The 21,430-nt window shown below is 42.1% G+C and overlaps 4 protein-coding genes across 4 annotated transcripts in view; 2 read left to right on the top strand and 2 right to left on the bottom strand.

Annotated features, from left to right (window-relative positions):
* Positions 1-3,442, top strand: sf3b4 (splicing factor 3b, subunit 4). The gene is given in 7 exon segments (XM_046835419.1): positions 1-154; positions 1,382-1,510; positions 1,625-2,146; positions 2,149-2,166; positions 2,293-2,466; positions 2,910-3,056; positions 3,153-3,442. Coding segments are annotated over 7 exon segments (1,191 nt in total). The 5' UTR covers positions 1-120; the 3' UTR covers positions 3,320-3,442.
* A 268-nt stretch (positions 3,443-3,710) lies between these two features.
* Positions 3,711-8,979, bottom strand: gabpb2a (GA binding protein transcription factor subunit beta 2a). Its single transcript, XM_046835421.1, has 8 exons — positions 8,819-8,979; positions 7,473-7,580; positions 7,099-7,266; positions 6,772-6,966; positions 6,546-6,654; positions 6,170-6,325; positions 5,504-5,622; positions 3,711-4,251 (listed from the first exon to the last, which is right to left on the bottom strand). The coding sequence occupies exons 2-8, from the start codon at positions 7,578-7,580 to the stop codon at positions 4,000-4,002; spliced, it is 1,107 nt and encodes a 368-aa protein (XP_046691377.1). The 5' UTR covers positions 8,819-8,979; the 3' UTR covers positions 3,711-3,999.
* A 3,525-nt stretch (positions 8,980-12,504) lies between these two features.
* mllt11 (MLLT11 transcription factor 7 cofactor) lies at positions 12,505-15,235 on the bottom strand. The gene is made up of 2 exons (XM_046835058.1): positions 15,090-15,235; positions 12,505-13,139 (listed from the first exon to the last, which is right to left on the bottom strand). The coding sequence occupies exon 2, from the start codon at positions 13,131-13,133 to the stop codon at positions 12,882-12,884; it is 252 nt and encodes an 83-aa protein (XP_046691014.1). The 5' UTR covers positions 13,134-13,139; positions 15,090-15,235; the 3' UTR covers positions 12,505-12,881.
* Positions 15,236-17,913: 2,678 nt separating this feature from the next.
* Positions 17,914-21,430, top strand: part of psmd3 (proteasome 26S subunit, non-ATPase 3) — a 14,745-nt gene continuing 11,228 nt past the window's right edge. Inside the window, 5 exon segments of the mRNA XM_046835375.1 lie at positions 17,914-18,217; positions 19,181-19,371; positions 19,461-19,598; positions 19,862-20,052; positions 20,144-20,289. Coding sequence (XP_046691331.1) covers positions 18,055-18,217; positions 19,181-19,371; positions 19,461-19,598; positions 19,862-20,052; positions 20,144-20,289 — 829 coding nt within the window. The 5' untranslated portion in view covers positions 17,914-18,054.

Raw genomic sequence — 21,430 nt, 5'->3', positions numbered from 1 at the left:
GCCCTGTCGCTAGGTGGCGGCGCTGAGCTGGAACGCGCGTTTACAGAAGAAGAGGTAAAAAAAACCGCGTGGGGTGGGACTTCCGGTAACACTTCCGCCAGTGCACGCAGTGGTTTCGTCATGGCGGCGGGACCGATATCAGAAAGAAACCAAGGTATAGTTCTACTCAGACTTCCTGTAACAGAGCCGTGGCGCGGTTTTATAAATGAAACACACGCGTTTATTATAAAATCACTCGGTTTTACTCGCTATTGATCCACTACGTGCGACAGGATGATAAAATATCATAGCAAACATTAGCCAGTTAGCAGCATTAGCTCACTGCAGGAGGTCTCTGAAGTAACGCTTTTATACAACTATCAAATAAAATCGTGTTCCTGCTGCTGTTTACTGTAATTATATTAGATACGAGTGTGGTTATGTGGAAGATGTAATGTGTGTGTGTGTGTGTGTGTGTGTGAGTGTGAGTGTGTGTGTGTGTGTGAGTGTGTGTGTGTGTGAGTGAGTGTGAGAGGGGGTCACGGTGACGTCACTTCTCTTAGATAAGTCCTTAGATCCATTCATTCATTCTCATCAAATGATAAATCCTCTAAATCCTAGATCACGTGTTATCTCCAACACACACACACACACACACACACACACACACTCCAGATCACTGCACTGATCACCTCCACACTCTGTAATGTTTTGAGGAACTTCTAGTCTAATATAATCATTTAATTACAGGTTTTTATGGCTCTTTCAGTCTTCACCAGGTTCCTCAATGTCCTTCTCCAGCTCCTTCGTCTCTGTGTCCTCCTTCTCCATCACCTCTGTCTCTGTGTCCTCCTTCTCCATCTCCTCTGTCTCTGTGTCCTCCTTCTCCATCACCTCCGTCTCTGTGTCCTCCTTCTCCATCTCCTCCGTCTCTGTGTCCTCCTTCTCCATCTCCTCCTTCTCCAGCTCCTTCGCCTCTGTGTCCTCCTTCTCCATCACCTCTGTCTCTGTGTCCTCCTTCTCCATCTCCTCTGTCTCTGTGTCCTCCTTCTCCATCACCTCCGTCTCTGTGTCCTCCTTCTCCATCTCCTCCGTCTCTGTGTCCTCCTTCTCCATCTCCTTCTCCATCTCCTTCGTCTCTGTGTCCTCCTTCTCTATCTCTGTGTTCTGTGTCCTCCTTCTCCAGCTCTGTTCTGTGTCCTCCTTCTCCAGCTCTGTGTTCTGTGTCCTTCTTCTCCATCACCTCCGTCTCTGTGTCCTCCTTCTCCATCTCTCTGTTCTCAGTGTGGATTAGACTCTAAAACTTCAAGACTGTATTTTTGTCTGTACTCCGTGTGTACTGGAGAGTGTGTAACACTGTGTGTGTGTGTGTGTGTGTGTGTGTGTGTGTGTGTGTGTGTAGATGCGACGGTGTATGTGGGGGGTCTGGATGAGAAAGTGTCGGAGCCGTTGTTATGGGAGCTCTTCCTGCAGGCAGGACCAGTGGTGAACACACACATGCCCAAAGACAGAGTGACGGGACAACACCAGGGTGAGTCTCTCTCTCTCTCTCACACACACACACAGACACACACACCTCTCTCTCTCTGTAATTGTGTGTACTGTGGTTCTAGTGTGTTCTCTGTGTGTGTGTGTGTGTGCGCAGGTTACGGGTTTGTGGAGTTCCTCAGTGAGGAGGATGCGGATTACGCCATAAAGATCATGAACATGATAAAGCTGTACGGTAAACCCATCCGCGTCAACAAAGCCTCTGCTCACAACAAGAACCTGGACGTGGGAGCAAACATCTTCATCGGGAACCTGGACCCCGAGATCGACGAGAAGCTGCTGTACGACACGTTCAGCGCCTTCGGCGTCATCCTGCAGACCCCCAAGATCATGAGGGACCCCGACACGGGCAACTCAAAAGGTTACGCCTTCATCAACTTCGCCAGCTTTGACGCGTCCGACGCCGCCATCGAGGCCATGAACGGTCAGTACCTGTGTAACCGCCCCATCACCGTGTCCTACGCCTTCAAGAAGGACTCCAAGGGCGAGAGACACGGCTCCGCCGCAGAGAGGCTCCTCGCCGCGCAGAACCCCCTCTCACAGGCCGACAGACCCCACCAGCTGTTCGCAGACGCCCCGCCCCCTCCTTCTGCCCCCACCCCCGTCATGACCGCGCTGGGAGCGGCATGCCCATGCCCGGTCAGTCAACACACACACTGCTGCTTCATTATATCTGTGTGTGTGTGTGTGTGTGTGTGTGTGTGTGTGTGGAGAACCAGTCTGAGAACCAGTGTTAACCTTCTTCTGTACTTATCTTCATCACAGGTATGCCTCCCCCTGGCGCGTTCCCTCCAGTACCTCCACCAGGTTCTTTACCCCCTGGAATGCCCCCCGGGATGCCCATGCCCCATGCCCCAGGCACTTCTGCCCCTCAGGGAGCCTCTGCAGGGCCACCCCCTGGTCCTCCACCGTTCCCTCCAGCAGGAATGCATCCACCAGGTGAGAATGATGAACCTTCTCGTTTGAGAACTTCTGCTGCTCAGTGTATTCTAAAATCTCCGATTATGGTTTTAAAGAACCGAGGAGGTTCTCAGCGTTCCACACGACTGGGTTCTTGTCAAAGTGCCAGTTCCAACTACCTTTAAAATCTTTGGATTTTCCTAGAATTTGGGTTCTCGGTTTACAGAGTTCCAGAAAGTCATTGTTCTGTGGCACACCACCTCTAGAACCTTCACAGGGTTTACACTGTTATGATGTTAGGAGTTCTAGAATGCTGCTGCTCCACATGTCTAGAATCTCGCTGTAGGTGCTTGGTCTCCCACGTGCTCGTTCTGAAGGTGTTGTATTATCAGTCCTGCAGCTGCTCAGAGTTTGGAGTATGAAATGTTCTCGTGTGGAGATGTCTGTTCCCTCAGCATGACTGTACTCCATCTTTCCCTCAGGAATGCCACCGATGCCTCCCACTGGACCTCCTGGAATGGTGCCTCCTCCTCCAGGAGCCACCCAGCACAGGGCCCCTCCTCCCCCAGGCATGCCCCCACCCCCACAGATGGGCATGCCCCCCCGGGGACCATTTGGCCCCCCAATGGGTATGTTTATGGAGGTTCTCTCACTGTGTAGATGTTCTGGATGATGGAAGCAGTTCAGTTCTTCAGAGTTCTCACTGGCTCTTTTTGCTCCCTCAGGTCCTCCGATGCCCCCAGGGATGAGAGGCCCACCTCCCCCGATGCCACCCCCAGGTTACGGCGCAGGCCCCCCTCGTCCTCCACCATTCGGTTTTCAGAGACCACCGATGCCCCCACGCCCCCCTGCGCCACCCCGGGCCCCCATCAGAGCCCCCCTGCCCCCCTAACACACATCTTCATCTCTCATTCCTGAAGGACAAAGTTGTTCTGAGAAACTTTCATTTGTACTGATGAGTTTCTTTCTTTCTTTTACTTCCTCTAATTATCTACAAATAAACATTTTATATGAAGTGTGTGTGTGTGTGAGATCTTTAAAAAAAAAAGTGTCACCCTCTTTAATACTGATGAATTAAGGCCACACCCACTTTAATCATACCCATCTCTTGGTCATGTTCTTTAATAATTTTGGCCACACCCCCTTCAGTTTATTCAGCACTGCAGCTGTTTAACTCGTGTGTTTGAATGATTGTGTAGATCAGGATCAGTAAGAGATCAGAGTGACAGTAGAACATCCCTGAATCATCTCACACTTAAATAAACACCACCAACAACCAGCACTTACAAATTACTCACACATGGTGTATTAGAAGAGTCAACATTAATCTGTCTTTCAAAGGAAAAACAAACAAAACAGCATTTTCTCTCACACACACACACACACACACACACACACTAAAGCAGTAGAGTTCCTGTCTTTCTCTGATGAACTTCTAGATGTAAGGATTTTGTTCTTCTTGATCCAGAGCTGAAAAAGAAAAAAAAAAAAAAACGTGCCCGGGCAGGTGTCCGCTCACACACACACACACGCGCGCACACACTGAAACGTGAGAGTCCGTGAGGTAAGACGTTAGGAGATGTCTGCTGTGGAGTCGATCTCCTCTGTGTTGAGCATCACGTCTCCATCAGCCAGCAGCACCACCTCCTCCTCAGCCTCCTCCTGCTTCTCCTCCACACACTCGCCCTCCTGCGTGATCACACGCTCTGAGATGGCCTCCAGCTGCATGCGGTACTCCTCCGCCTCCTGCTCCTTCTGCAGCAGCTGCTGTCGGTACAACTGGGCCGCCATGTTGGCTTCGGCTAGACGCCGCTGCAGCTGTTCCTGTACGCCACAGGAGCAGACGGGTGAGTTTAATCATATATATATATATATATAACTAAAACAGATGTGGGGCTGCAGATAGCGTTCGTTTTATTCAGTGATAAATGGAGTAAATAAATAAATACTTTTTATTCATTAAAATGAAACACTAAATACACGAGAAATTAAAGACGAGTCTCAAATTTCACATCAGTTTTTCTTTTTAGAAATAATGTTTTTGCTCTAGTTGTAATCGCTATAACATCACAATACAAATATTAATACAGAAAATACAATTTTACAATGAGATTTTAAATTACTTTAAAAAGGTAAACACACTGTACAGTGTTTGTGTTTGAAATTATTCCGATTGTGACTATTACTCGCATTTCTGACTTTATTTCTCAAACATCAACATTTCTGCTCCACTGGTGATGTTTTGGGCCAGAAGTGTGAAGCTGTTGGAGTATGAATCAGAGCTATTCGGACGGGACTAGTTTTACAGGGGGTCGTTAGAGAAATTTCTGTTTCACAGAGGTACTTTGTGATTTTAATCCCGTGCGAATCTGCCATGTCTGTCTTTTTCTCACACGACCTCTGTAAAAATTCCAGAGCAAATTACCTCCTGTATTTCAGCAAACTCGGCGCTCCTCTGAGAAATCTAATCCCGTCAGAATGCGAATGTCTGTGATTGGCGATAATGTTTTTTTTCCAAAGCACGTTTACTTGTGTGTTTTGGTCAACGTGAACTACCGTACTAACCCTAGCGTGCCGGTATTCAAATTTCTGCTTTCTGCGCACCAATAATGCATGTAGAGGTCTTGTGCCCCGCCCACATGTAAAACACAGACACTCCTACCTCCGCAGTAAACACGGAGATGTGAGTCCCGGCCGAATCCATACATCAAATAACAGACGTCGGCTGAAAAAATTCTAACTCAAACGTCGTTTGGAAAACTAGTCCCGTCCGAATAGGGCTCTAAACAGAGTTTTCTCCAGGGATCAGAGGCTCAGTTTAATACCCTGTGATTCTTCTGATTGTACCCTATTTCATCTCCAGCTGTGTAAAACTTTGGCACTACAGAGGGGTGACGCTGCCCGAGTGGCTAAAAACAAGTTGGAATTAAACACAGTGCTCCATGTGTAGTTAAAGAAAATCATGTGTCCATGCAGTTTTGTAGTCGAGTTACTCGTTCGTGTGTGTGTGTGTGTGTGTGTGTGTGTGTGTGTGTGTGTGTGTGTGTGTGTGTGTGTGTGTGTGTGTTCGTCTCACTGTGTCTCTGGTGTCGATGTGATTAGAAGAGACAACTTCGATTTTCCTTCGTCTTACTGGAGGCTCAGCTTCTTCTTCCACTGATTCCTGTGTGAACTGACCAGAGGGGACGGCTAAGACTGAAACACACACACACACACACACACACACACACACACACGGTATATGTAATAATGTGCATAATGAATACTGAGAGAGGCTGTAATGTATAATGTATATGATGAATATAAAATATTTTATGTTGATGCTACATGCGTTATGTTCGAGTTGTGCGGCGTGTGTCGGAGTGAGGTTCGAGTTGTGCGGCGTGTGTCGGAGTGAGGTCGAGTTGTGCGGCGTGTCGGAGTGAGGTTGAGTTGTGCGGCGTGTCGGAGTGAGGTTCGAGTTGTCGGCGTGTGTCGGAGTGAGGTTCGAGTTGCGGCGTGTGTCGGAGTGAGGTTCGAGTTATGCGGCGTGTCGGAGTGAGGTTGAGTTGTGCGGCGTGTGTCGGAGTGAGGTTCGAGTTGTGCGGCGTGTGTCGGAGTGAGGTTCGAGTTGTGCGGCGTGTGTAGGAGTGAGGTTCGAGTTGTGCGGCGTGTGTAGGAGTGAGGTTCGAGTTGTGTGGTGTGTGTAGGAGTGTAGAAATGAATAAATGTAATCAGTAACACTGCTTGTTTCTCCCTTTACCTTGCCGTCCGTTCTGCATTGTGACGTACAGCGGCTGTGTGAGTCTCGTCTGTAGGTGACCTTGTTGATCTGTTACTATGGTAACAACCCTCTGTCCATTATCACTCATCACTTGCTGGTCCAGAGTGCTGACGGCGACAGCGTCCTCACTGTTACCTGTAGGTACACACACACACACACACACACACACACACACACACACACACACACACACACACACACACACACAAATCTTGGTGAGCAAATTAAATAGAAACCAAACAATATCTATTCAAACAATCAGTGGGTGCAGTATCATACCCGTTGGGGGGGTGTTTAGTATTGTACCTGTGTCTGTGTGTGTGTGTGCGTGTGTGTGTGGTGTTTAGTATCGTACCTGTGTGGGGTTTGACGAGCTCGGCGATGTTTATTACTCCTCCCTGAATGATGAACTGTGGAGCGATGGAGGACTCTGCGTTTCTGTTCACCTGCTTCTGCATTCCCTCCTACACCATATCACAGTAACACCATTAAACACCGAGCGAGAAAGAGAGAGAGAGAGAGAGAGAGAGAGAGAGAGAGAGAGAGAGAGAAAGAGAGAGAGAGAGGATATGACATCAGACCTGCAGGAGGTTGGCGAGTTCTACGTGCTGGATGTCGAGGGCGATGTCGAAGGGCGATTTGTCGAACTTGCTGAGAGCGTGAACATCAGCTCCGTGTTTGAGGAGAAGCTGAACAACGCCGTGGTGTCCGTGCTGAGTGGCCCAGTGCAGAGCAGTCATCTTCAACATGTCTTTAGCGTTCACATCTGCTCCATTCTGACATCACACCACGTCACACACACACACACACACAGGAAACAGAACACTTAAAGATTCCAACCCACCCAGGCTAGGAGGCATGTACCTAGAGCAGGGTGAAAGGTGAGTAGATGTAGAGGAGAATCTCACCCTGATCAGCAAGTCGACGATGAGCTCGTGACCCTCTTTGGCAGCCATATGCAGTGGGGTTCTGTCCACTTTGGTGCGTGCGTCCTTGCAGATGCCTGCCCTCAGCAGCACCTCGGCAGTGGAGCGATGACCGAACTGTGCCGCCAAGTGCAACGGAGATGCTCCAAGCTGTACAGGGTACAGACACACACACACACACACACACACACACACACACACACACAGGGTGAAGAAGGAGCACCACATTACATCTACAAGATAGAGATACCTCGAGAAGGAAACGTGAGCTCAGGAACATTTTTAGACAGAACTACAGCAGGTGCCCCCTGGAACCTCGTGTGTGTGTGTGTGTGTGTGTGTGTGTGTATATTTACCCAGTCTGTGGTAAAGGGGGCGCCGTTGGCCATCAGCTTCCTCACTTCTTCATCCTCACCGTTACGTGCTGCCTCCAACAGCCTCTTCCCCAAATCCACCAGGGACATCTAAACCCCAAATAGAAACATATATCAACACTACAGTGCTCCTGTGAAAGTCTTTTATGGTTTGACACAAATGCATGTTCCTTTTGTTTCTATGTAGATTTATTCATTACTGGAGACTCAAAGCACTTTTGAACGTCGCTCTGGAGAAGGGCGTCTGCTACATGCTGCAAATGTAAATGTATTTAAAAACACACACAAGCTGAACGAGGAAGTTCTGTTGGGCCCCAAATGAGACATTTGTGTCTCCATCAGAAGAACTTGTGTAAGAAGGAGAAGAGGAGAGAAGATGTGTTCAGATGCCCTCACCACCACACTCACACATGGAGGTGGAAGTTTAATGGTTTGGGGTGCAGTTTCGTCTGGACTGCGGCTGATCAGAAGCGACTTCACCGTACAACAAGACGATGAGCCGAAGCGCACGTCTGAGTTCTGTACGTGTTGTTCAGAGAGCAGACAGACGTCTGGAGTGATTTATCATGGAACCACCTGCCCAGACACCACACCTCAATCCTACTGATCTGCTCTGAGATGAAGAACATCTCCATCTAGTGAAGAACATCTCTGGAGTTTTATGAGAGACACAGCAAAGAGTTTCAGCTGAATGTCTGGAGAAATAAAGTGTCCAGATGTTCTTCATGATCAGGGAGGAGTTTTCACTGGTTATAAAGTTCTGCTCATTTATAAATTTGTTGCTCAAAGAAAATCTTCGTTCTCTTACAACATGTCTGAGTTTAATGTACAGAAACAGAAGGAACATGCTTTACACTCAAATCACACACTTTTAACAGGAACTCTAATAATTTCTCATATCGAGATTATTAATTATATAGATATTAAACTCAGAATAAAACTCTTTAGTGCATGTTTTAAATATAAACAATAACAATATTAATTAGGTTTATTTTCTGTATTAATAAAACAGAGAGTAAATAAACCCATGATTTAGAGATATACTGCAGTTATAAACACCACACTGCTGAAAGAGCATCCGGAATGATTATTAATTAAATTCTGTGCAGAAATTATTGTAATTTTGATCAACTTTATAAAGTAAATGTGTATAAGTTTAAAAAGCGGCGCGAGCGGAACAGAGCGCGCTGTTAGCATGGCTAGTCGGTTAGCACGCTAATCAGCTAATGCTAGCTCCAAACCTACCGGGAGAAAAACACTCACACACACAAACACACATTAATGATCCTGAAATTAAACTTATTATAATAAGATTTTAATATACACACCTTTTTGACCTTCGCGCGCGCGCTTTCTCACTTTAACTCAACTTTTGTCCACTTTTTCTATGTTGTTTTTTTTTTTTGCTAGTCGCTTCCCCCCGAAAAACACTTTCCCACGCTGTGACCCAAATCCCCCGGTTTTACACATGTAGTGCCCTCGATAGGGCGCAGGGCTCATCCGCGCTCCCTACCGGTAGTGCGCTTATATAGCAAACAGTACAGAGTTTAACACCCAGCCGATGGATGACGCTGATTGGCTACAGCTTCTTCTTCTCCTCCTCATTCTCTTCTTCTTCTTCTCCTCCTCCTCATTCTCTTCTTCTTCTCCCCCTCCTCATTCTCTTCTTCTTCTCCTCCTCCTCATTCTCTTCTTCTTCTTCTTCTTCTTCTTCTCCTCCTCATTCTCTTCTTCTTCTTCTCCTCCTCATTCTCTTCTTCTTCTCCCCTCCTCATTCTCTTCTTCTTCTTCTTCTTCTCCTCATTCTCTTCTTCTTCTTCTTCTTCTCCTCCTATTCTCTTCTTCTTCTTCTCCTCCTTATTTTCTTCTTCTTCTCCTCCTCATTCTCTTCTTCTTCTTCTTCTTCTTCTCCTCCTTATTCTCTTCTTCTTCTCCTCCTCCTCATTCTCTTCTTCTTCTTCTTCTCCTCATTCTCTTCTTCTTCTTCCTCCTCATTCTCTTCTTCTTCTCCTCCTCATTCTCTTCTTCTCCTCCTTATTCTCTTCTTCTTCTTCTCCTCCTTATTCTTCTTCTTCTTCTCTTCCTCCTCATTCTCTTCTTCTTCTTCTTCTTCTTCTCCTCCTTATTCTCTTCTTCTTCTCCTCCTCCTCATTCTCTTCTTCTTCTCCTCCTTATTCTCTTCTTCTTCTTCTTCTTCTCCTCCTCATTCTCTTCTTCTTCTTCTCCTCCTTATTCTCTTCTTCTTCTCCTCCTCCTCATTCTCTTCTTCTTCTTCTCCTCCTCATTCTCTTCTTCTTCTTCTCCTCCTCCTCATTCTCTTCTTCTTCTCCTCCTCATTCTCTTCTTCTTCTTCTCTCCTCCTCATTCTCTTCTTCTTCTCCTCCTTATTCTCTTCTTCTTCTTCTTCTTCTCCTCCTCATTCTCTTCTTCTTCTTCTCCTCCTTATTCTCTTCTTCTTCTCTTCCTCCTCATTCTCTTCTTCTTCTTCTTCTTCTTCTCCTCCTCATTCTCTTCTTCTTCTTCTCCTCCTCCTCATTCTCTTCTTCTTCTTCTTCTTCTCCTCCTTATTCTCTTCTTCTTCTTCTCCTCCTCCTCATTCTCTTCTTCTTCTCCTCCTCCTCATTCTTCTTCTTCTTCTCCTCCTTATTCTCTTCTTCTTCTTCTCCTCCTTATTCTCTTCTTCTTCTTCTCCTCCTCATTCTCTTCTTCTTCTTCTCCTCCTCCTCATTCTCTTCTTCTTCTTCTTCTCCTCCTCATTCTCTTCTTCTTCTCCTCCTTATTCTCTTCTTCTTCTCCTCCTCCTCATTCTCTTCTTCTTCTTCTCCTCCTCCTTATTCTCTTCTTCTTCTTCTCCTCATTCTCTTCTTCTTCTTCTCCTCCTTATTCTCTTCTTCTTCTTCTCCTCCTCCTCATTCTCTTCTTCTTCTCCTCCTCATTCTCTTCTTCTTCTTCTTCTCCTCCTCATTCTCTTCTTCTTCTTCTCCTCCTCATTCTCTTCTTCTTCTTCTCCTCCTTATTCTTCTTCTTCTTCTCCTCCTCCTCATTCTCTTCTTCTTCTTCTCCTCCTTATTCTCTTCTTCTTCTCCTCCTCCTCATTCTCTTCTTCTTCTCTCCTCCTCCTCATTCTCTTCTTCTTCTTCTTCTTCTTCTCCTCCTCATTCTTCTTCTTCTTCTCCTCCTTCTTCTCTTCTTCTTCTCCTCCTCATTCTCTTCTTCTTCTTCTCCTCCTTATTCTCTTCTTCTTCTTCTCCTCCTTATTCTCTTCTTCTTCTTCTCCTCCTCCTCATTCTCTTCTTCTTCTTCTCCTCCTCATTCTCTTCTTCTTCTTCTCCTCCTTCTTCTCTTCTTCTTCTTCTCCTCCTCATTCTCTTCTTCTTCTTCCTTCATTCTTCCCTTCATTCTTCTTCTTCTTCTTCCTTTCATTCTTCTTCTTTTTCTTCAACACTTTTTCTCTCATCCTTGGTGTTTTAAATAGCAGGTTATAGTTTAATCTGTCTGTGTGTTCAAGGTTCCATTATTCCTGTTGTATTATTATTATTATTATTATTATTATTATTATTATTATTATTAATATAATAAAATATGTAGTGACTGTTGAGAAATCATTTACTGACCAAGAAGAACAAAAGAATATTAAATTGGAGGTATCGCCACCTGCTGGTTTCATAAACGTGTTTCAGAAATACTGTATTACATTACACATCTCTATAAGTGTGTGTGTGTGTGTGTGTGTGTGTGTGTGTGTGTGTGTGTGTGTGTGTGTGTGTGTGTGTGTGTGTGTGTGTGTGTGTGTGTATAATCAGTATCAGTTTGTGTATTTCGCCCCTCTGTCTGCAGTGATGTTTTACCGGAACCATCACATCTGTAGAAATCATCAGTATAATAGAGAAGTGCAGAAGATCAGAGCTGCAGCGCACACACAGGATCTCATACAGTCACAATCAACATCATCACTAAACCTACACACACACACACACACACACACACACACACACACACACACACACACATTATCTCCAGCAGAAGCACTGATCTTCATGTCATTACACACACACACACACACACACACACACACACACACACACACGTACATTATCTCCAGCAGAAGCACTGATCTTCATGTCATTACACACACACACACACACACACACACACACACACACACACGTACATTATCTCCAGCAGAAGCACTGATCTTCACGTCATCACATCACCCAGGGGTTTCTGTGTATATTTTCAGTGCATTACAGTTTTCCTGGGGATTTGAATTGGTTTTCTTTTAGTAATTCTACAGAAAAAAAACACAAAAGTATAAATGTTTGATAAAAAAACTGTTTGGGTGAGTTTTAATCAGCAGCTTTTCTTTGTAAGAGTGCATCTTGTGAATGTGGTGTTTCAGTACAGTATGTAAGTGTATCTGAGTCACTTTCGTCTCCTCTGTCAGATGTTGTGGAATAAAAAACAGCTATTAGAAATTTCTTCACTTTGGGATGAATAAAAGTTATATTCTATCTTATTAAATCACAGGACGTGACAATGCTGAAGTTATTGGACGCCTGCTGGAGGACCTCAGAGTGAGAGAAGAGATTACTGTAAATAATTTAATACATATTCATGAACAAAAACATATTAAAACATGAGTCTGTGATTCTGATTTCAGACCAGCAGACACGAACATGCTGAACCTCACGACTTTCCACTGGTAAGTATCTGTTCACTTCAACTGATTCATTATCAAATTTCACTCATTTAATATCAATTGATTATAATAAAACCTTAAACATTATATCTGTCTATAAGCATAGAAATGATTCTATAATATTCTATTAAATGAACTTTGATGTTAAGGTATAAGTTCACATGCTCCAAAATGTATAAATGTATTTATTAAATGTATGTAATGTAAATTTTGGAGTCACAGGTGATGATGATGATGATGATGATGATGATGATCTACAGGAGTGTAAGGTAAAAAACAGCTGTGATTGTTGTAGTGATGAAACACCCGAACACATTTTAGTGAGAAAACACGTCTGTTGTTTATTCACATTCCACTCAGTCACGGGATAATAAATCATCACGCAGGACTGAAACACTGATTCTACAATAAATACACAAACTGTGGATATGATCTGCAGAAGGAGAAGCTGCTGAAACACTTTTTTAACACTTTTGTTTTCATCAGAAATGTACTTCCTTTAACGTAACACTCAAGACTCTGAGCCGTGTCAGGGCTGGGGTCAGGGCAGAAAACACACACACACACTCGGAGTCGGGGGCGGGGCGGGGCAGGGCGGGGCGTGGCAAGGCGGGGCGGGACTGTGTCATGTGAGCATGTTGGGGTAAAGTAGTAGTGGAGGTTTGGGGCTGTGGTTGTGTGTGTGTGAGGCTTCATAGCAGCAGCAAGTTGAAGTCGAGCATGTCGATGCTGGCGATGGGTTCCTTCCAGTAGTTGAAGGTGGAGAACTCAGACAGTTCCAGATCTTCATCATGGTCCAGTGTGGCAGAACTTTTCCCCAAAGACCTGCTCTTGGATTTGGGCTCAGTGAGTCCCAGGTCCTCGAGCTCGGACAGGTCCACGGTGGCGATGGGCTGCCTCCAGAACAGGAAGGAGTCGAACTGGCTGCTCATCACATCCAACATTTTAATCTGCGATTTAACAGCAAAGACTTCATCACACCTCTGACAGAAATAACGACGAGTTTTACTTCAGAGCTTCTCCTCTGTAACTCACTCAGTAAAAAAATCCACCATCATCCAAGTGTTTAAAAAATCAATACAGTTTTATTATCTTCCTCACACGCCCCGCCCCACACATCCTCAGGGGGCGGGGCATACATTGGCGTGTTTTAGAGGGAGGAGTTATAACTTCAGAGAACGGACAAAAGGGATTGTGTATGTGTGAAATAAATACTCTATAAATAACCCTAAAATGCAATAAAATGTACTAAAAAACGTTAAATATTAAAATATCATTTAATAATAATAATTTATAAAATAATAATATATAAATGTTTATTTTTTTAGCTTTATATATTAAATACAAATCGTTTATATTTGATTTAACATCATTTACAGTATACTGAAATATACACTAAAAATAAATAAATTGAAAAATGCAAAGATCCCCTTAATAAATATCTAAATATAGTGTTAAATATATGACTTCATATGGATAAGATGTCTGACTGTTTGCTATATTTATGTTTGACACAGAATTAAAACCAGTTTGGGAGGATGTTTAAATTATTTCAATCTGGCAATCAATTAGTGATAAATCACTATAGTTCACTTCAAAAATATCAATTTAGCCGTTATAGTATTAAACCTTTATTTAACATTTATTGTCACAAAAGAAAGAAAGAAAAAAGAAAGAAAGAACAAAGAAAAAAGAAAGAAAGTAAGAACAAAGAAAAAAGAAAGAAAGAAAGAAAGAAAGAAAGAAAGAAAGAAAGAAAGAAAGAAAGAAAGAAAGAAAGAAAGAAAGAAAGAAAGAAGGGATTGTGCTGTGTAATGGAGCTCTGGGTTGCCAGTTCTGGACCCAAACACACCTGGATATTGTAGCCCACATCAGGCATGAATATGTTTGAAGATATATTTTAAACATAATTCTAATAATAATTTGATATTATGCATAAAATTAATCATATAGAATTTCGAATGGATTATCAAGATTTTTCTTTTGTATTTGTATGTAAATATACTTATATCTTTGTTTTATTGTCTACGCATAATTTGAAAATGTTGTATTCTTAATGAACTCATAATAATAGTGTTATTATTATTATTATTATTATTACTAAAGGAGCAGCCTGGATCAATCTGGCAACCCCAGAGCACTGATTGTCTATTTTTAGACACTATAATTCTGTTAGATTTTTATTAAAATGTTAGAATGATATGTGAATAAATGCTGATTGATGAATGTAATAAAGATGTAAAAGTGTGTGTATTTGGAGGAAGGCTTTGCTGTAGATATTTAGAGATATAACCTTGTGACTCTGTACTAAATATAACCCGTTTCTCTTACACATATATTTATATCTGACTAAACACTTACATATCACATAAAGCGCTTCAGGAAAATAAAAATAAACGTCAGATCATGTCTGTATATGAGAGAGAGAGAGAGAGAGAGAGAGAGAGAGAGAGAGAGAGAGAGAGAGAGAGAGAGAGAGAGAGAGAGAGAGAGAGAGAGAGAGAGAGAGAGAGAGAGAGAGAGAGAGAGAGAGAGAGAGAGAGAGAGAGAGAGAGAGAGAGAGAGAGAGAGAGAGAGAGAGAGAGAGAGAGAGAGAGAGAGAGAGAGAGAGAGAGAGAGAGAGAGAGAGAGAGAGAGAGAGAGAGAGAGAGAGAGAGAGAGAGAGAGAGAGAGAGAGAGAGAGAAAGAGAGAGAGAGAGAGAGAGAGAGAGAGAGAGAGAGAGAGAAGAGAGAGAGAGATAGACAGAGAGAAAGAAAAGGTAAACGGGTTACAGTGGTATGAATGCGACGGTATTCTCCTCAGAATGATCAGCTCGGGAATAACGCTATAAAGACTGGAGATAAAGAAGGGGAAATGGTATAATGATAAATATTATGTTGAATATAAATATAATTCTTACCTTGTCAGGTCTTTATCCCGTGCTGTTGGTGATGAATGTGTCTTGTATTTAAAGGCGAGCTGATGGTTTCCTCTCCTCCTCCGTGCTGTGATTGAGCCCACACCCTGTTCCACAGCCCCCCTTTTATATCGCACGCGTACTAGCCTACTGCGCAGTGCGCGAGGAGAGCGTTACGTCATTGCTGTGGTCTACAGGAACAGTTCTTCCCGTACTGTGTAGTACGCTAGTGTGCGAAGCTCTGGAGTTGCCATAGAGACGCGCGAGCCTGCCGCCATTCGCTCTCTGAGGCGGCGCCATGCTAACAGTTAGCCACAGTGACAGGTGCACGCGCCTTATCCTCATTTTCCACGTGGTTTTATCACTTTTAACTGAGTACTTACTTATTAACTTATTACTTACTTATTAACTTACCACTTACTTATTTATTAACTTATTACTTATTATTAACTTATTACTTACTTATTAACTTAGCACTTATTTATTAACTTATTACCAACGTATTAACTTATTACTTACTTATTAACTCACCACTTACTTATTTATTAACTTATTACTTATTAATAACTTATTACTTACTTATTAACTTACCACTTACTTATTTATTAACTTATTACTTATTATTAACTTATTACTTATTATTAACTTATTACTTACTTATTAACTTACCACTTACTTATTTATTAACTTATTACTTACTTATTAACTCACCACTTACTTATTTATTAACTTATTACTTAATATTAACTTATTACTTACTTATTTATTAACTTATTACTTACTTATTAACTGATTACTTACTCTAACTTACCACTTACTTATTTATTAACTTATTACTTACTTATTTATTAACTTATTACTTATTATTAACTTATTAACTTACCACTTATTTAATAACTTATTACTTACTTATTAACTTATTACTTACTTATTAACTTACCACTTACTTATGTATTAACTTATTACTTACTCATGAACTTATTTCTTACTTATTAACTTACCACTTATTTATTAACTTATTACTTACTCATTAACGTATTACTTACTTATTAACTTACCACTTACTTATTTATTAACTTATTACCAACTTATTAACTTATTACTTATTTATTAACTTACCACTTACTTATTAACTTATTACTTACTTATTAACTTACCACTTACTTATTTATTAACTTATTACTTATTATTAACTTATTACTTACTTATTAACTCACCACTTACTTATTTATTAACTTATTACTTACTCATTAACTTACCACTTACTTATTTATTAACTTATTACTTACTTATTAACTTATTACTTACTTATTAACTTACCACTTACTTATTTATTAACTTATTACTTACTCATTAACTTATTACTTACTTATTAACTTACCACTTACTTATTTATTAACTTATTACCAACTTATTAACTTATTACTTATTTATTAACTTACTTATTAACTCACCACTTACTTATTATTAACTTACCACTTACTTATTTATTAACTTATTACTTATTATTAACTTATTACTTACTTATTAACTCACCACTTACTTATTTATTAACTTATTACTTACTTATTAACTTATTACTTAATTATTTATTAACTTATTACTTACTTATTAACTTATTACTTACTTATTAACTTACCACTTACTTATTTATTAACTTATTACTTACTTATTAACTCACCACTTAATTATTTATTAACTTATTACTTACTCATTAGCTTATTACTTACTTATTTATTAACTTATTACTTACTTATTAACTGATTACTTACTCATTACCTTACCACTTACTTATTTATTAACTTATTACTTACTTATTAACTTATTACTTAATTATTTATTAACTTATTACCAACTTATTAACTTATTACTTACTTATTAACTTACCACTTATTTATTAACTTATTACATACTCATTAACTTACCACTTACTTATTTATTTATTAATTTTACTTTTGTTTCTCAAAGTGGAAATATGATCATTATTTCACTTTAGTTGAGCATTAAAACAAAAACTTAGTCAAATGTAAGCTGTGTGTTTCTGGTTTGAAGGTCGTATCTACTGCGATAGCAACACCTCCAGGAACTTCATGCCTGGACGAAGCTAGACGCTAGAAGCTAAAAGCTAGAAGCTAATGGTGTTTTGTTCTACATTGAAGATGGTTTTCATACTTCAGCTGTGAAAGGAACATGTTTAAGAGCTCAACACAACAGCAGAAGCCACTTTAGTGTTTGATCATGAATATATTATTCAGCTTGTTTTGTTATTTATTTCAGAAAACCTTGTGATATATTCAGTGTGTGCTGCTCTGACTTTAATAAAATAGTGTTTAAAAATGACTCTGTGTTTAAGTCAGTTTTGTGTTTGTATAGACCATAACGCATAAAAGGGCATTAATGAGAACATTAAAAAAGCTTCTTTAAAAAAGGGTCTAAAAAGTTACTTTTAACAGTAACACATTACTTTTTGGTGTAAATAATCAACAAAGTAACTGAGATACTTTTACTATTTCTTAGTAACTAGCACAACACTGATTATAATAATGTAATAATAATATAATATAATAATGGATACTGAAGTACATATGAAGGTAAACATTTTTGTACTTTTACTGAAGTGACAGTTTAAAGGAACACTTTTACTGAGTCTCTACTTGAAGTGGAGTTATATTTGAGTGAGACACGTGCTTTGTGGAATTCCTCCACCACTGTGGAAAACAAAAAAGTAAATAAACACAAAAGCAAGCGATCGATTGATCGGGGATCGATTCGTCGTGTTTGATCGATTCGTCGTGTTTGATCATCCTGCTCGCCTGTAAGGTCTTGACTCCCAGAATCCTTTGCGACACCCCAATACTTGCCAGTCATTCTGTGAAAGTGGTCCCGGTGTGTGAGTGAGACGGAGCTCCGCTGTTAAAACGCCTAGATTTATTTTTTACGAGTGTTTGTTTGACGTTTAGGCGTGATTATGAAAGAAACGACTAAGAGACGCGAGAAGGCGAAGGAGAGTAAAGCGGAGAAGCAGAAGGAGAACCAGGGCCCCGAGGCTCAGGATGTGGAGATGCCGGAGGAGGATAGCTCTTCTGCCGCGGCTAAACCGGCTAAAGAACAGGACTCCATCACCCTGGAAGGTCCTAATCACAACTATTCACTCAAATACATTCACAATAAACACATTATTAATAATATTAATATCATCATCATCTCATCCATGAGTCCCCGGTGCAGGTCTGAGCGATTAGCCTAGCCTGGGTTAGCTTAGCCATAGCTGTTTATGCTAGCGGAGAAACCGTTTTCAACTAGCTTACAGTCTTCATTTATTTATTTTATTCACTTTATTTGTATTTTATCTGTAAACTCCAGCATTTTGTTTCGGAAAGCGGTCGAACAGAATGCTAGCGCTATGTTGATGACGTCACGTCCTTAAAAACACACACGATTTCACCGAAATCTCACATCACGGTACCTAATCCTGCGATAAAGCGTCACACACACACACACACACACACACACGATTTGTTTTAACATTTAGAGGTTGCTTTATTCTCATGATAAATATGTATGGCCAGAGCATTGAACATAGACACATGACACAAATAAGTCAGTCAGACATAATAAACTAGAATATACTATAACTTTAATAACAAGATAATAAAAACTACAGATATTTAAAATAACATTCAAAAGGATTAGTTCAAATAAATTAATGAACAGGAAAGTAAATGTGCATGACATGATCACACACTGTCCCTCACCTGGAAGCAGGTGTGTATGTAGTGGGCTGTGAGTGTGCAGAACTCTGTTCTCCCCAGCAGGTGGCGCAGTTTGTCAGGGGCTGAATTGGGGATGATTTGGTTGATGTTGGTGAAGAATTGGGTTTGAATGTGGTTGTATTTGGTGCGTTCAGCGAGGAAGTGCAGTTCTGCCTCTACTGTGTTCAGTAAACACTGCTGCTCTGCTCTCGGGACAGACAGGACTGTGTGTGTCTCCCTGTCTGTCTACACGGACAGACGTGTCCACTGAGTCTCTACTTCATTCGTCTTGCACATGTAAACACTTACACGTGTGTGTGTGTGTGTGTGTGGTCTGTTCAGATATTAAGGAGCATGTGAAGCAGATCGAGAAGGCCGTGTCGGGTAAAGAGCCTCGCTTCGTTCTCAGGGCTCTGCGTGCTCTGCCCTCCACCAGCCGTCGTCTCAACCCCAACGTCCTTCACAAGGCCATCTCCGGCTTCTACACCTCTAATGCTGCGGGGAAGGAGTTCCTGATCGGCTTCCTCGAGGAGGTGCTTCATACACAGGACCTGATACAATGTTTTGTTCAGTGGCTGTAGTGTGTTTGTGTGGGGGTTTTAACCTGAGTGTTTATCTCCAGCCCATGGACACAGAGGGAGATGTTCAGTTCAGGCCTCGTACTGGTAAAGCAGCAGCTGCTCCTCTCATCCCTGAAGTGGAGGCGTATCTTCAACTGCTTTTGCTCGTCTACCTCATCAACAACAAACGCTACACTGAGGTACGGTCTGTGTGTGTGTGTGTGTCATTAACTTTGTGTGTTGTGTTTAATTTCTGTTAACGGGGGTGTGTGTGTGTGTGTCAGTAACTTTGTGTGTTGTTTAATTTCTGTTAACTGTGTGTGTGTGTCATTAACTTTGTGTGTTGTGTTTAATTTCTGTTAACGGGGGTGTGTGTGTGTGTGTGTGTGTGTGTGTCAGTAACTTTGTGTGTTGTGTTTAATTTCTGTTAACGGGGGTGTGTGTGTGTGTGTGTGTGTTTTAGGCTCAGAAGATATCAGACGACCTGCTGCAGAAGATCAGCTCTCAGAACCGCAGGGCTTTGGACCTGGTGGCTGCGAAGTGTTATTATTACCACTGCAGAGTGTATGAGTTCCTCAACCAGCTGGATACAGTGCGCAGGTAACACACACACACACACACACACACACACACACACACACACACACACACTGCATGGTGAGTGTGTGTACAGAGGTAACAGGTGTGAGATCTCTCTCTCTCTCACTCTCTCTCTCTCTCTCTCTAATCACTCTCTCTCTCTCACTCTCTCTCTCTCACTCTCTCTCTCTCTCCTGATGAGAAACTACCTGCACTACAACCTGTACGACCAGGCGGAGAAGCTCGTCTCCAAATCCGTCTTCCCCGAGCTCGCTAACAACAACGAGTGGGCTCGCTATCTCTACTACACCGGTAATCACTTCCTCTTTCTCTCTCTCTCTCTCTCTCCCTCATCACTTCCTCCTCTCTCTCTCTCTCTCTCTCTCTCTCTCTCTCTCTCTCTCTCTCTCTCTCTCTCTCTCACTAATCACTTCCTCCTCTCTCTCTCATCACTTCCTCCTCTCTCTCTCTCTCTCTCTCTCTCTCTCTCTCTCTCTCTCTACACTAATCACTTCCTCCTCTCTCTCTCTCTCTCATCACTTCCTCCTCTCTCTCTCTCATCACTTCCTCCTCTCTCTCTCTCTCTCTCTCTCTCTCCCTCATCACTTCCTCTCTCTCTCTCTCTCTCTCTCTCTCTCTCTCTCTCTCATCACTTCCTCCTCTCTCTCTCCTCTCTCTCTCTCTCACTAATCACTTCCTCTCTCTCTCTCTCTCTCTCTCTCTCTCTCTCTCTCTCTCTCTCTCTCTCCATCACTTCCTCTCTCTCTCTCTCTAATCACTTCCTCCTCTCTCTCTCTCTCTCTCTCTCTAATCACTTCCTCCTCTCTCTCTCTCTCTCTCTCTCTCTCTCTCTCTCTCTCTCTCTCTCTCACTAATCACTTCCTCTCTCTCTCTCTCTCTCTCTCTCTCTCTCTCTCACTTCCTCCTCTCTCTCTCTCTCTCTCTCTCTCTCTCTCTCTCTAATCACTTCCTCTCTCTCTCTCTCTCTCATCACTCCTCTCTCTCTCTAATCACTTCCTCCTCTCTCTCTCTCTCTCTCTCTCTCTCTCTAATCCTTCCTCTCTCTCTCTCTCTCTCTCTCTCTCTACACTAATCACTTCCTCCCTCTCTCTCTCTCTCTCTCTCTCTCTCTCTCCTCCTCTCTCTCTCTCTCTCTCTCTCTCCTCATCACTTCCTCTCTCTCTCTACTAATCACTTCTCTCTCTCTCTCTCTCTCTCTCTCTCTCTCTCTCTCTCTATACACTAATCACTTCCTCTCTCTCTCTCTCTCTCTCTCTCTCTCTCTCTCACTAATCACTTCCTCCTCTCTCTCTCTCTCTCTCTCTCCTCTCTCTCTCTACTAATCACTTCCTCTCTCTCTCTCTCTCTCTCTCTCTCTCTCTCAATCACTCTCTCTCTCTCTCTCTCTCTCTCTCTAATCACTCTCTCTCTCTCTCTCTCTCTCTCTCTCTCT

This window comes from Silurus meridionalis, chromosome 22 (assembly GCF_014805685.1).
Source record: "Silurus meridionalis isolate SWU-2019-XX chromosome 22, ASM1480568v1, whole genome shotgun sequence".
Taxonomy (NCBI): Eukaryota; Metazoa; Chordata; class Actinopteri; order Siluriformes; family Siluridae; genus Silurus; species Silurus meridionalis.
This window is presented reverse-complemented; position numbering and strand designations above follow the sequence as displayed.

Excerpts from the sequence above, each read along its gene's own strand:
- gabpb2a (XM_046835421.1), bottom strand. The coding sequence starts at position 7,580 with ATGTCCCTGGTGGATTTGGGGAAGAGGCTGTTGGAGGCAGCACGTAAC. Across the intron at positions 7,267-7,472 it reads CCCCCTTTACCACAGACTGG|CTTGGAGCATCTCCGTTGCA; the intron begins GTAAATATACAC and ends TACCCTGTACAG. Across the intron at positions 4,252-5,503 it reads ACATCGACACCAGAGACACA|GAACAGCTGCAGCGGCGTCT; the intron begins GTGAGACGAACA and ends TGTGGCGTACAG.
- mllt11 (XM_046835058.1), bottom strand. The coding sequence starts at position 13,133 with ATGTTGGATGTGATGAGCAGCCAGTTCGACTCCTTCCTGTTCTGGAGG.